Here is a 12,559-nt window from a genome sequence, read left to right as displayed (position 1 = left end):
ACAAATGGTCTTCTAAGTTAAAATGCGTGAGAGTATATTGACTAAAATTTTCATAACCCTTAAGGGTGTGATACGGGTTTAAAGTGAGAGATTGGTTGTTCTTCAATAGCTCGTTATTTTGATAGATATAGCTAGAGGAGGGTATGTCAAATGAGCTAGTGAAGTTGCTTGGAAAGTTTACCCAGGAGGAAAGGGTGGGAATTCTCTCTGATCATAACTGAATGGAGGAGGCAAGTTTTGTTCCGCATGTGGCTTGAAATGGCTTGAGCTATATGATTCAACACAGGTGCCACTAGGGGCCGTATTCCATAAAAAATACTGTTAAAGGATGACTGCGAAATGTACCGTTATTTGCAAAATGGTCTTGGTAGTTAAGCTTGTAGCCTCGGTTGCCCGAGTCAATGAACTTTTTAGCATCGTTACAACAGCCAAACTTAGACAGGAGGGAGCATGTTGATCTATGACTTTTTTCAGGTGCACGACTTGGCAGTTGACGTTTAGCATACTGCATTCTCTAGGGCAAATATCTCTTAATTTATTGAGTGTGTGAGGCCAGGAAGATTGTATGCAACTGCATTGTAGGAAACCATCACTCGTTTCGTCACTTCTTCAACTACAAACTCGAAAATACACTCAGTCTTAGTGAGTCGTTCAAGAGTTTTATAAGTATTAAGGCTCTATATATGTGTGAGGGGTACTAATTTGTTAGGTCGACTATTAATTTCGGCTACAGAGTTTTGTAACTGACAGATATCAGTGCTATATCGACCAATATTTTCGTATGTGTGAGATAAACCATAAGATTCTTCGGTTTTTACAATTTTCGGTTCACGCTTTAAAAAAACGTGGTCTGATAGACTGTGCTGATTTTTGATGCGCGTGTGCATTGTGCCTTTTATGTTAACCATTCTTGCCATTGGCATACTGCACGGAGACAAAGGGGTAGTTGTAACAGCTTAGGTTGATTAGTTAAGAGTTTACCTCAAACAATTAAGTATAGGTCAAAACATTAGAGCTCAACTATTCATTCACTTTCTTATTTCCTATAGGTATCATATTTCCTATTATCTTATATTGGATGTTGAAAAGCTTTATGTGTTTGAACAGCTAAACCATCGTTCCACGATCTAAATAAAGACCTATTTACTAAAAGTCTGGTTTCTTCTATCAATAGGACGAGGGTTACCTACAGGCACAAAATCGTTACTCGGAGAATCAGGTAGTGACTGTGATATTTGTGGATAGGACTTAGGTTCAGAAGGCGTAGGCTTAACATTGCCAGTTACTGAATCGTCAGACATAGGGGTTACAGATTTTGACCTTTTAGTTGGCTTAGAAGTTAGTGAGATTTCCCTTTTACCACAGTTATGGGCTATAATTTGAAGTTGCGTGAGTATAGAGCCCGTTTAACTAAATAGAGCATATAGTTATTATCATTGTCATTATTAGGTATTAACCAGGTTGATACTGGGATCAGAGACTATGGGTATATAATGTATTTCAGATATAAGATATAACGTAAATAAGTAAGAATCAGTTGAATATTTATATTTCAATTGGTATAACCTAAAGATAAAGACGCCTCAGTGTCAACCTCCGGGGCTTATATAAGATATATGGGAAACGAGGTCCACGATAGGTATGTATTAACTGGTAAGTGTCCGTCAAAATTATTTCCCCAGGGTAAAATATTCTCGATATACAAAATAGGATGATAATCTCAGTATAATACACCCTACAAAAGAACAAGTCAAAAAATTCTTAAAACGCGTGAAAAATATTACCATTTTCAAATTTTTCAGAAGTTTATAAACTGCTGTTATAAATTGTTATTCATGCCCGTAAGAACGGCATGTAACTTCTATGTTAAAAATATATTATTATTGTTAGCTGTCACAGTATTAAAGCCTGTTGACTAATGATTATTTTCCAATTTATACTTTTGAATATTTACAGCATGGTAAAAAAGCCAGAGCCTTTCAAAGCCGCCCGCCGTTTCGTTTTAACGACCTTGAACAGACTTACAAGAGGCGGTCATTCTGTATTTGAGATGTTGATGGTCTGTTGGGTGTCCGTTGGATTGCACGAATATCAGGTTTTCTCATATTTGAGTCGTGTTTTGCTGCAGTAAATTCGCGAAATAAATGTGAGATGCAATAATTTAGCTTTCTCTGTTTTGTAGTATACAGTTTGGCTCCATTTTTGCTTCATAACTTCGCCTAGGATACCAAGTACCCCACTGAACCTCACTGTCCTTAATTAAAATTTGGTGGGATCCACAAAACAGCATATTGAGAATAACTTAACAGTCAAAGATACTCTGAGTTTGTGTGAACCGTTGTTTTCCTCAAGAATTAGTCAGTTTGCATTGATTCTACGTACAACACCAATAATAAAAAGTATTCATGTTTTTTTTCAATTCTACCTTGTGAATATTCATTATTCCAGTTGATAATAAGGGATAATTTCGGACTGGGGCGTCCTGTTCAGTTCGCATGGACGTGAAAAGAATTTCGAGCAGATACAACCTGGATAAGTTCAGGAGGCGAACTCTTAAAGGTAAGTTTAATCAATTACGAAGTAAATAAACTAAGTAGCTCATCATATTCTTAGACAACGCAGTCGATGGAACATAAATAACACATAACTTCCATAATAACACAACGAAATCATTTCCCAAACAGAGCGAACAGTATATATATGGATTCAGCGAAGCTAAACGATGCACAAACAACAGATTATTGAGAAATATAGTGAACAATTTGGGATGATGGTGGAGAGGGAAGTCGACAATTTTTACTTGAGAATTATTAAGAACTTGGTAGGACTGAAATTTTTCAAGCACTTATCTTTGTGCAGTCTCCTTTACAATCAAGAATATGGTTCAGAATGTAACAAAGTGCGGAGACGTGACAAGAAATGTTCACTGTAAAACGTTCTTCGTGTTTGTGCTTTTGATCTCACTATATATACAACTCGTAAACTGATTTCTCTGCATCAAATGTTGCTTTTTTGTACCAGTTGTAATGATGCATCAATAAGCTTTTGCCCAATTTTTATTTTCGTCTTCATACTTTTATGGGGAGGTATACCGACAGTTTTAACGGCTGACTGTTTGTGAGAATAAAAAGCCACCATATGTGTGCTTTATTAGTACCAGTTTCGTTACGAAAACTTGTAGTATTGCATCAGTTTAGATGTTTCGCTACAATGTTGCGTTGTATGCATAAGTTTTCGCACTATGACAGTATATTCAGATGAATGCTTGTAGTGGCATTGTTTCACAACCACATGGTTTCCAAAGCCAAGCATGTAATGGCTGAAAAAGATGTATATCCGATATGTACCGCTTGGAAAAGCTCGGCAATGGTGGATGTGGAGACATTCATTCAATCGGATGGCATGGCTCAACTTTGCAGACGTGCTCATTATGTGTAACTTACTATTATTCGCATTAAATATATTATTCTATCCCCAACACAGATATGTTCTTCATAAGTACTAAGTATCATTGTTAATTGTCACAATACGATGAGTCAGTGCGCATAATGATGCGACTTGCACGTAAAATCTTACAGATTAGCCAACCACACGATGAATTTACCGTTTTCGGACTAGTTCTATTATCAAATTAGGATTAGTACCGAAATAGACTATAAGTACACATACTAACAAGATTTATAATGCAGAAAAAACCGTACAGTTGTTATTTTTAGATAATTCATTAGATAAATAAACATGGCAGTAGTCAATATAAAACACAGTTATCGTCAATTCGTAAATTGTTTTTCCTCATAACCTTCCATATTCAGAAGTTCCCTAAGTTGTTTACCTGCATAGACTTGATTATTAGGAAGGTTTGAGCCTTTCAATTAGTTGGCAGAAGTAATTATTTGTATAAAAGAAAACGTATGGATAGCTTCCTAGCTTACTGAATGCAATTCTGAAAAACAACAAATCAATCGTGAAACAAACGATTAAACTTCGTTATCAGTATCAAATTCGATAAGTAAATGACAAGATGTACTTATAAGTGTCTTTCTTGCTGTAAACAGTGCTCTTCATTTTCCAACCCTTCTAGAATTTCATCCAGTTATTTTCTGCTAACAAACAAACTGCAGGCACCAAATAAACGGATTTAAAAACTTTAATTAGCAGTATGAAGTCTGATAAAAATCCAATTACAACGTTCATAATGCTGTTAGCAGTTCACTGTTTACATACAATGATGAAATAACTGGTAATCGCTATTTAGGTTTTACTCGTCAACATGCATTAAGACTTTGTTTATGATTTCGCCAGTGATTTCGAATTCTGTTAAAAGAACTTTATTTGTTAACACTATAACAGTCATCAAAACTAGTACTAACCACGACATGTTTTAGTTACAATGCTCATAACAAACACGCGTCGCTTCACTTATGAAGAATATTTGGCTAATTTATGTGGCACTCACAGTAATGTTATACACAATTCCTATAAATGCCCAGAAAGCGGGCACAACATACCATCAACGTTAATCGTTACTCATATAATTTTTCTTCCTCAGATACCTTACGTAATAATATATCAGTTCAGTCGAAAACGATGATACTTATAATGGATAGAACTGTTTACGGCTGTCTATTACTTAATTATATAATATTCATAAATAGTTTAACGCTCAATTGTTTCAATCTACAATTTATAAACAACTACCAACACCCATGTTCATCACTACCATGATTAGGAAGGTGAGTCATATGTATATGGTTTTGAAGTTCATTTATGCTTGAAACTCTGATTTCGGTTTATTTTTGACTTCATAAATGGTGAATTTTACTTGCCTGAGTTTGCATTGTTGCAAACAACCAACTTAGACTTACTAAACATTCACCCAGGTTGTGAGCAACAAATACGTCAAGCTACTAATAGACTGGAATAAACGCTGTGCAATAAGCCAAAAGATTACGAAAATTGACGTGACGGAAAAAGTGCTGTGAATAGCTGATAAATAACGACATCTAAAATCTTCGACAACATGTACTATGTGAGCGAGAACCAGTGGCACGACTTTTTGACTATGCCAATATTTACTGAAGTTCATTTTCGTGTTAGTCGTTCAAACATTTCTATTGACGCTCAGGATTGAAACTGATCAGCTCTTATTGGCATATATGCATCCTGTGCGGATTGTCTCGATGTAAACTTAAGTTATAAGTATTATATGAAGAGATTGTGATGGCTGGCAGTGGAATTTAGAATGCATATTTCGTTCTACTCTGGACTTGTCAGCTGAATGTACGTGCATCTCAGAGTCAGCGCTCGATACGATGGTGTGTTCCAACGCGCTGTGGATTCTACTTCCAGAAACCATCATCACTGCTTATTTACTGAACTGTTAATGGATTCATCTGAACGTAAGGTCCAGGTACTGGAGATGCGTTTCTCCGCTGTCGCCTGAGACAATACTGTTGTTCACTTGTGCACAGAAAGATCGGAACTGGAAAACTGCCCCACATTTTGTCTAGATCCCCTTACACCCACTTCATTGCTGCAATAACTCGTTGAACTACTTCTGAGCGATTTGGTCCCCACTAGATTTTCTAGAATAACATTACTATCAAAGTCAGCAGTAAGACGATTGCAAATCAACATTCATTCAAATATATGCTCCTACATTCAATACCCCATCGGATTGTGATCGAGTGGCTCAAGGTTGTCTGTATATTACAATTTAACCGAATGAGATTACTTAGGCCGATGTTGAGATAACAATACCTTTAGTCGCATGTAGTGATCGATTTTCCTCCACCCATTTGTCAACTGAACAACTCTCATCATATACTACCGGTCACATTAGCTGGAATAATGTTACATTTTACACAATTACTGCGAAGCTAATCAGCCTTTATGATGATATTGGTGGTGTATAACAGATAGCTTTATACATCATCTACATTTGCCATTGACGTTTTCTGGTGGATTTGTAGCAGTAGGTCTGAGCTTCAGTTAGTTGTAAGATTTTATGCACGCTAGAAACACTTTACTGTACATAATGTGGTACCAGCACTAGTCAGGTTTCGCATTCTCATGTAATTAGGGGGATATTTTAGGCAGAGTTTCTTTTGGAGTTCATGGCCGCTCGTGGCTACGTTCGTAGATTAAAAATTGTGTAAGTCGCAGCTGGGCTGAGAAGCACAACAACTGCTCAATCCAGTGTGTAGGGTGATTATTTATAATCCATCCTAACGCTATGATACATCTTAGCTGGTCATTTAGGAAATTTGACTTGACAGCAATACCGACTGTCGACAAAAGTTGATAACCAGATCAAACGATTGTCAGTTATTCACTTCAGTTTGTAGGACTCACACACTGCTTTCTAACTACCTCACAGTAAGTACTCTAGCGTCAATTAAAGCCCCTAAACTAAACGCGACCCAAAATCTATCCGTTGGTGTAGTTAGTTCCTTTGATGCTATTTCAGGATTTCAGGAGTGAAGTGCTTTCTGGATAAACCATTATAGGCTCTTTCGTCTGAAAAATCCCTTCAACACTGAAAACATTCAAGTTACCGGTGTATGTCTTAACTCTGTAAAGTGGAGAATTTCGTCTCAGCTAGACCTTTTCTTTTAGGGACAGCCCTCTAACTTGTTTAGTAGGACACTCTAAATCCGTTGGCCAGACACCATCAGCGACACCCTACTGGGACACAGAACAAACCAGCCTCCAGCTGAGAGGGGAATTAGGAAAAGGAGCTGAAGGTGGATAGGGTACACACCGTGAAAATCACCAAGATGCATCACAAATCAAGCTCTACCTTGGATTCCGGAAGGCTAAGGGAAAAGCTACAGAATAGGACGTGGCGAAAACTACAAAGAGTAGATAAGGACAGAGTAATTTGAAGATTGTTGACAGTGACCTAAAATCCACGACGGGTGACAGATGTATTCAGGTAATGGTGTCAAAATTTGGCCACCAAAAACATAAGGTGTAATGTACCTATTCACCACTGCAAACAAAGTCACATTTCAGGTTGTAATGTGAGGGACATAGGAGTTTGAATTCAACAGTGTTTGCAACCCTCAAATGAGCAGCAACAGGCTTATAAATTTCACAGAGATTAAGTTATATATGAATAACACCACGACCAAAAAAGAAGAAGGAAATGACCACAAAGCACAATGTATTTTGTGCTCTGCATGTTACTACAGAAATTAGCTAGTAAACTTGATAAGCAATATATAATAAAACTGATGCGTTCCGACGAAGTACATTGTATGAACGTATATATACACATTCAAAGTCACAAAAACTAAAGATACAGTATTCCAATGAAAAAAGAAAATTATTGACCTTTTTTCTCACTACAGTCTCAATGTATTGAATACAGAATGTAGTTCCCTTTTCAAATCTTGAGTCTCGTTTTGGCGGCATGGCAACATTCCCAGGGAGAGCACAAGGACAGCTAGCTTTCGATGAATATGGAAGGCCGTTTATCATATTAAGAGACCAAGAGAAAAAGAAGCGCCTATGTGGTATACAGGCTCACAAGGTAGGTATTATTATCGTTCAGTGGTTACAAAATTAGTCTCACATAATGGCAGCGAAAACAGTAGCAGGGACTCTAAGAACATCTTTGGGTCCGAAGGGTTTAGACAAACTTCTTGTTAGTCCGGATGGAGATGTAACTGTTACTAACGATGGCCGAACAATTCTCGACAAAATGGATGTGGAGCATGAAATCGCTAAATTACTTGTTCAACTTAGTAGGTCTCAAGATGATGAGATAGGAGATGGTACTACGGGTGTTGTTGTCCTCGCGGGTGCACTGCTGGAACAGGCTGAGCAGTTGCTTGACAAAGGTCTTCATCCAATTCGCATAGCAGATGGCTACGAACTAGCTGCTAAACATTGTCTTTCCACCCTAGAAGAGATCAGTGTTCAATTTGAATTTTCTGTCGACAATCGAGAACCCCTCATCAAAACTGCTATGACTACTCTTGGGTCGAAAATGTAGGTCGCTCTCTCGTAATAAGACTAATTATTTAGTGTCAACCGTTGCCAAAGAATGTTTGCCGAAATGGCAGTCGATGCCGTTTTATCAGTTGCTGACTTGCAACGTCGTGATGTGGATTTTGAACTCATCAAAGTTGAAGGAAAAGTTGGTGGTAGACTTGAAGATTCATTGTTGGTGAAAGGTGTAATTGTTGACAAGGACTTCTCTCATCCTCAAATGCCGCGTTCAGTAGAAAATGCCAGACTAGCAATTCTTACGTGCCCATTCGAACCACCAAAACCAAAAACAAAACATAATTTGTTTGTAAGCTCTACTGAGGACTACCATAAGTTGCGAGATTATGAACAAAAGAAATTCGAGGAAATGGTAAAAAGGTTAGTCCTCTCCGGTTTAATTGTATCGAGTCTCAAATCTTTCATCTATACTACTGCTCATTGATTTTCAAACGTGTTTTCCACACCACTCTACCTAATTACTATTTTAAAGTGGCAACTGTTGTCTATAAATTACTGGACATTCCTTAGTACTTCATGTAGTCCTGATTTTTTCAGTCACAAGTTAGGTCCTTGAGTTTAATGTATACGTAAACTGTCACAGAGACTAGTGCTTGCATTGTTGATATATTGTAAGTTTTGACGGATTAGTACTTGTGTATGCATTACTTTATCTGTCTATCGGTATCTTCTTTCCCCCGACATACCTGCTATGTGTTGAAATTGACCACTAGTGTTGAACAAACCAAACCAAATCAGTCCTTGTTTTTTAATCTGCTTTTACTCCCGAGAACAGCATAACATAAGCAGTTACTGATTTTGTTTAATATGCTTTAACCATTCCGGTGTACAGTTCGCATCTTCAGATGATTGATCACCACCAAGTATTGTCTAACATCGGAATTGATCACCTAAGGTTTTGGGCTTGTTTTAGCAGCCCTTCAAAGGTCCCGACTATCTGATACATGTAACAATTCTTTTTATTTCATTAACCCTTTTTGGCTGCCATGAATTGTCACAATGGCCCGTTTTACAGTTTATTTCTATCGTCTTCAACTGACGATCCTAATTGAATATGCAGAATTTAGTTTTCGTTTTCGGGTTATGCGACTTCACCTGTCCAGTAAAACTAACGACTCAAATGAAGAGTGCAGCAGTTCACCTTATCAATAACTTCGTTTTCTATGGTGAAGTTGGAATATAACACTGACAAGGACCCAGGCATAATTGTTTTCCGTCTTTGGGAATTGGTTATCTAGAGAGATTGATAATCAGAAATAGGCAGTCAATCCAGAAAAAGCCATCAACCCGTAGTCAATTTTTCGCCAAATTTATACGGAAAGTTGTGGTTATTTTAAGTTGCATTCGCAAGAAAATTAAAACTGGTGACTAATAAAGTGGGGTTGCCATAAAATCAGTTGCTTATAGAAACGTATTCATTTGGTGTTAATCCAAATTTTGAAGATAAACACCTTTATGTTCTGTCTTAATTAGTTTCCGCTTGGTTATGTGGTTAAAATACAGTTTTCAACCAGTAAGTCTCATATTTGAACCTTGGTGCGTCTACTACAGTTTGGGCAGTTGAATAGTATCTCTAGCCTTTACACATTATGTTCGGATCCAAGTACAAAACAGCTATACTTGGTTGACTAGTTAGGTACTTTTAGGTAGGGATGTGACTACCATAGATTACGACAATTGCTCGAATTTAAATCTGATTACTTCGCTTATCTCCCCTTTGTTACAAGTGTTGAAAATTCATTCATTAATTTCCTACTGAACTTCCTTTACTGTTGATATAATGTGTAACAACTTGAGCCAACTCACATTGGCCTTGGATCCTGTAATATTTCTCTTTATTGTAAATATTCAGAATCTAAGTGTGACTATCTGTACTATTTCTTCCTACCAGCTCTATAGATGCATAAATGGTGCTACTGAGATAAACGTTAGTCACCTGTCATAAGACATACAATAGAAGAGGCATAAGACTTTTCTTATGTGTCAAGTTCGTTTTTATCAAAATTGGTAAAAGTTATTCTAGTATAAGAAATTTATTTGGCTGTAGCATCTTATCATATTATCTTCAGTTAGGACAGTATTCTCTATTTAGCAGTCAGTAAAGATCATCATTTGTGAACTTTCACATAACATCTATTTCTAAGGCTACTAGCTTGAGTTCAAGCGCATCAAATCACCATGTAGCGGAATAAAACTACTGAAATTTCTTAAATTATCTAATTGTCTGTTGTGAGTCTTTCGATTCGATTATTTTTGCGCTTTTCTTAATGTCTTACATATTTCTGTTTCTATATTCTTGTCATGTCTTGGAAAGCAATTTTACCTAAGTGAGTAAATCTAACCTTTCCATAAAGTTGAAACATTTCCAGTGATATTTTGGCAGATTCAGAATAAAATTTAAGTTCCTGATCACATTTATATTTATCAGGGTCAAGGACACTGGTGCTAATTTGGTTATTTGTCAATGGGGTTTCGATGATGAAGCCAATCATTTACTTTTACGTGAGAAGCTACCCGCTGTTCGCTGGGTTGGTGGTCCTGAAATCGAGTTGATTGCAATTGCCACGGGTGGAAGAATTGTCCCCAGATTTGAGGAGTTAACCAAGGAAAAACTAGGGAAAGCGGGTCTGGTACGTGAACTTTCATTTGGCACTACTAAAGAACGTATGCTTGTAATTGAGAAGTGTGAAAACTCAAAAGCAGTGACCTGTTTTATACGTGGCAGTTCTCGAATGATTGTGGACGAAGCAAAACGTTCTTTACATGATGCTCTTTGTGTTGTTCGCAATTTGGTAAGCAGTATATATTATCTTTGGTCCAGCAAATTTATGGAAATGTATTTTTCACTTAGTTGTAACAGTGTCGCATCAACGTTAGTGTTTTATCCTTAGAATTACTATTTAAATTGTTTGCTCCAAAATAATAAACCATATATGGACGAATATTGACCTAATGAAGCAATACTGCTGTTTATCGTTGTAAAAAGATCGAACATATAAACTATGATTCCAGAAGGAAGAATAAAGTCGAGGATCAAGGAGAATAAGATGATGTTGAGACTCAGTATTTAATGAGAGCTAGAGGATACGTGTACCTAGTTTCTCAAAACAATTTTAAAGTTCATCGCCCATGGGTCCTTAGCCATTGAGCACGTTTATTGTATCAACTCCAATCAGTTATTTTGCGTCTCTCTAAATGACTCAGTTTCATGGATGGATGGTCATTCTTAATTTGGACGTCCCTAGCTTCTTTCCAATCTACCCTTTCGCCAGTCAGGATTTCCCTTCAACGTGGGCGTTAATTGAGTATATGCAACACTCAACTAAATTCGATAAAGATTCATAACCTCATTAACTGATTTGCTTTATTAACTGAGTACTCTAACGTTGTAAAAATTTTCTTAATCCTGTATTTTTCAAAAAAACGTTTTGTGTAATCGAAAAAAAATACACGAACCTTAAGTTGTTTAGCAGTTAGTTGATTATGTACAATTTATGGCCAAGTACTTTTTACTTCAGTTGCATGTGACTCATATCAGTTACTACCAGCAAACAGTTAACCAAGACAATTAAAATTACAGTATGTAATAGTATTTTGCAAGATTTACAAGTGTTTACTAGACTAGTTATTAAAAATGAGCACCAGTTACTTGATACTCCCATATTACTTAAGTCAATAACAGTTATTTTGTGGCATCCCTACTGTTAATATGATTATTTTACGTTACGCTTGAGATTAGTTTATAGTCACTTATTTCTTTATGTGATCAATTACTTTTCTACGCACAGGTTCGCGACTCTCGAGTTATTGCTGGAGGTGGTGCCTGCGAAATTGCATGTGCCTTGTCAGTTGCTGCTGAAGCTGACAAGATTGAAGGTCTTGAGCAGTATGCTATGCGAGCGTTTGCTGATGCTTTAGAGGCGATTCCAATGGCTTTAGCTGAGAATTCAGGTTTGCCACCAATTGTTACAGTCTCTGAACTGAAAGCACGGCAATTATGCGAACATAATCCTCGTCTTGGAGTAGACTGTCTGAATGTTGGTACTAATGATATGTATCATCAAAACGTCCTTGAAACACTAAGTTCCAAGCGCGCTCAAATCATGCTAGCTGTTCAACTTTGTAAAATGATATTAAAGATTGACGATATTCGTGTGTCTGTGGATGAACTATAAACATTTATTTTAGGTTTGGTTTTGCTATCAATGTGTAAAAGTTTGCTTGTGATCAAATATAAATGGCGAACGTAAATTATAGTTTTAATTTCTCAATTTGCGTAAAAGGACTTCATAGAACACCATTTTTCTGAAAAATCATTTTTGGCACCAATAATATACTAATTGCTCTTCCTGGTCAACTTGAGAAATTATTTCGTAAGGTTCCTGTTACATTTCAGATAAGTTGTAAACACGATAGTAATTGTGCAGTTCATCCTTCGTAATGATGAGCAAGATGTCATTTCTCTAGTAGAATGCATCCAACATTCCTGTTTCATCCATCCTATGTTTCACAAATAATCAAAATCACCTTGCTCAGTCAGTCA

The 12,559-nt window shown here is 36.8% G+C and overlaps 1 protein-coding gene across 1 annotated transcript; it reads left to right on the top strand.

Moving 5' to 3' along the window:
- Window positions 1–7,406: 7,406 nt before the first annotated feature.
- On the top strand, window positions 7,407–12,269 carry Smp_063420 (putative chaperonin containing t-complex protein 1,epsilon subunit, tcpe). Its single transcript, XM_018799401.1, has 5 exons — window positions 7,407–7,537; window positions 7,574–7,998; window positions 8,035–8,376; window positions 10,445–10,808; window positions 11,805–12,269. The coding sequence occupies exons 1-5, from the start codon at window positions 7,418–7,420 to the stop codon at window positions 12,189–12,191; spliced, it is 1,638 nt and encodes a 545-aa protein (XP_018651193.1). The 5' UTR covers window positions 7,407–7,417; the 3' UTR covers window positions 12,192–12,269.
- Window positions 12,270–12,559: the final 290 nt, after the last annotated feature.

The sequence above is a fragment of the Schistosoma mansoni genome, chromosome 3 (genome assembly GCF_000237925.1).
Source record: "Schistosoma mansoni strain Puerto Rico chromosome 3, complete genome".
NCBI classification, from domain to species: Eukaryota; Metazoa; Platyhelminthes; class Trematoda; order Strigeidida; family Schistosomatidae; genus Schistosoma; species Schistosoma mansoni.
This window is presented reverse-complemented; position numbering and strand designations above follow the sequence as displayed.

Bases quoted from the DNA above. Each gene is read 5' to 3' on its own strand.
- Smp_063420 (XM_018799401.1), top strand. From the start codon at position 7,418: ATGGCAACATTCCCAGGGAGAGCACAAGGACAGCTAGCTTTCGATGAA. The intron at 8,377-10,444 runs GTTAGTCCTCTC...TATATTTATCAG, and splicing joins TTCGAGGAAATGGTAAAAAG to GGTCAAGGACACTGGTGCTA. The intron at 10,809-11,804 runs GTAAGCAGTATA...TTCTACGCACAG, and splicing joins TTTGTGTTGTTCGCAATTTG to GTTCGCGACTCTCGAGTTAT.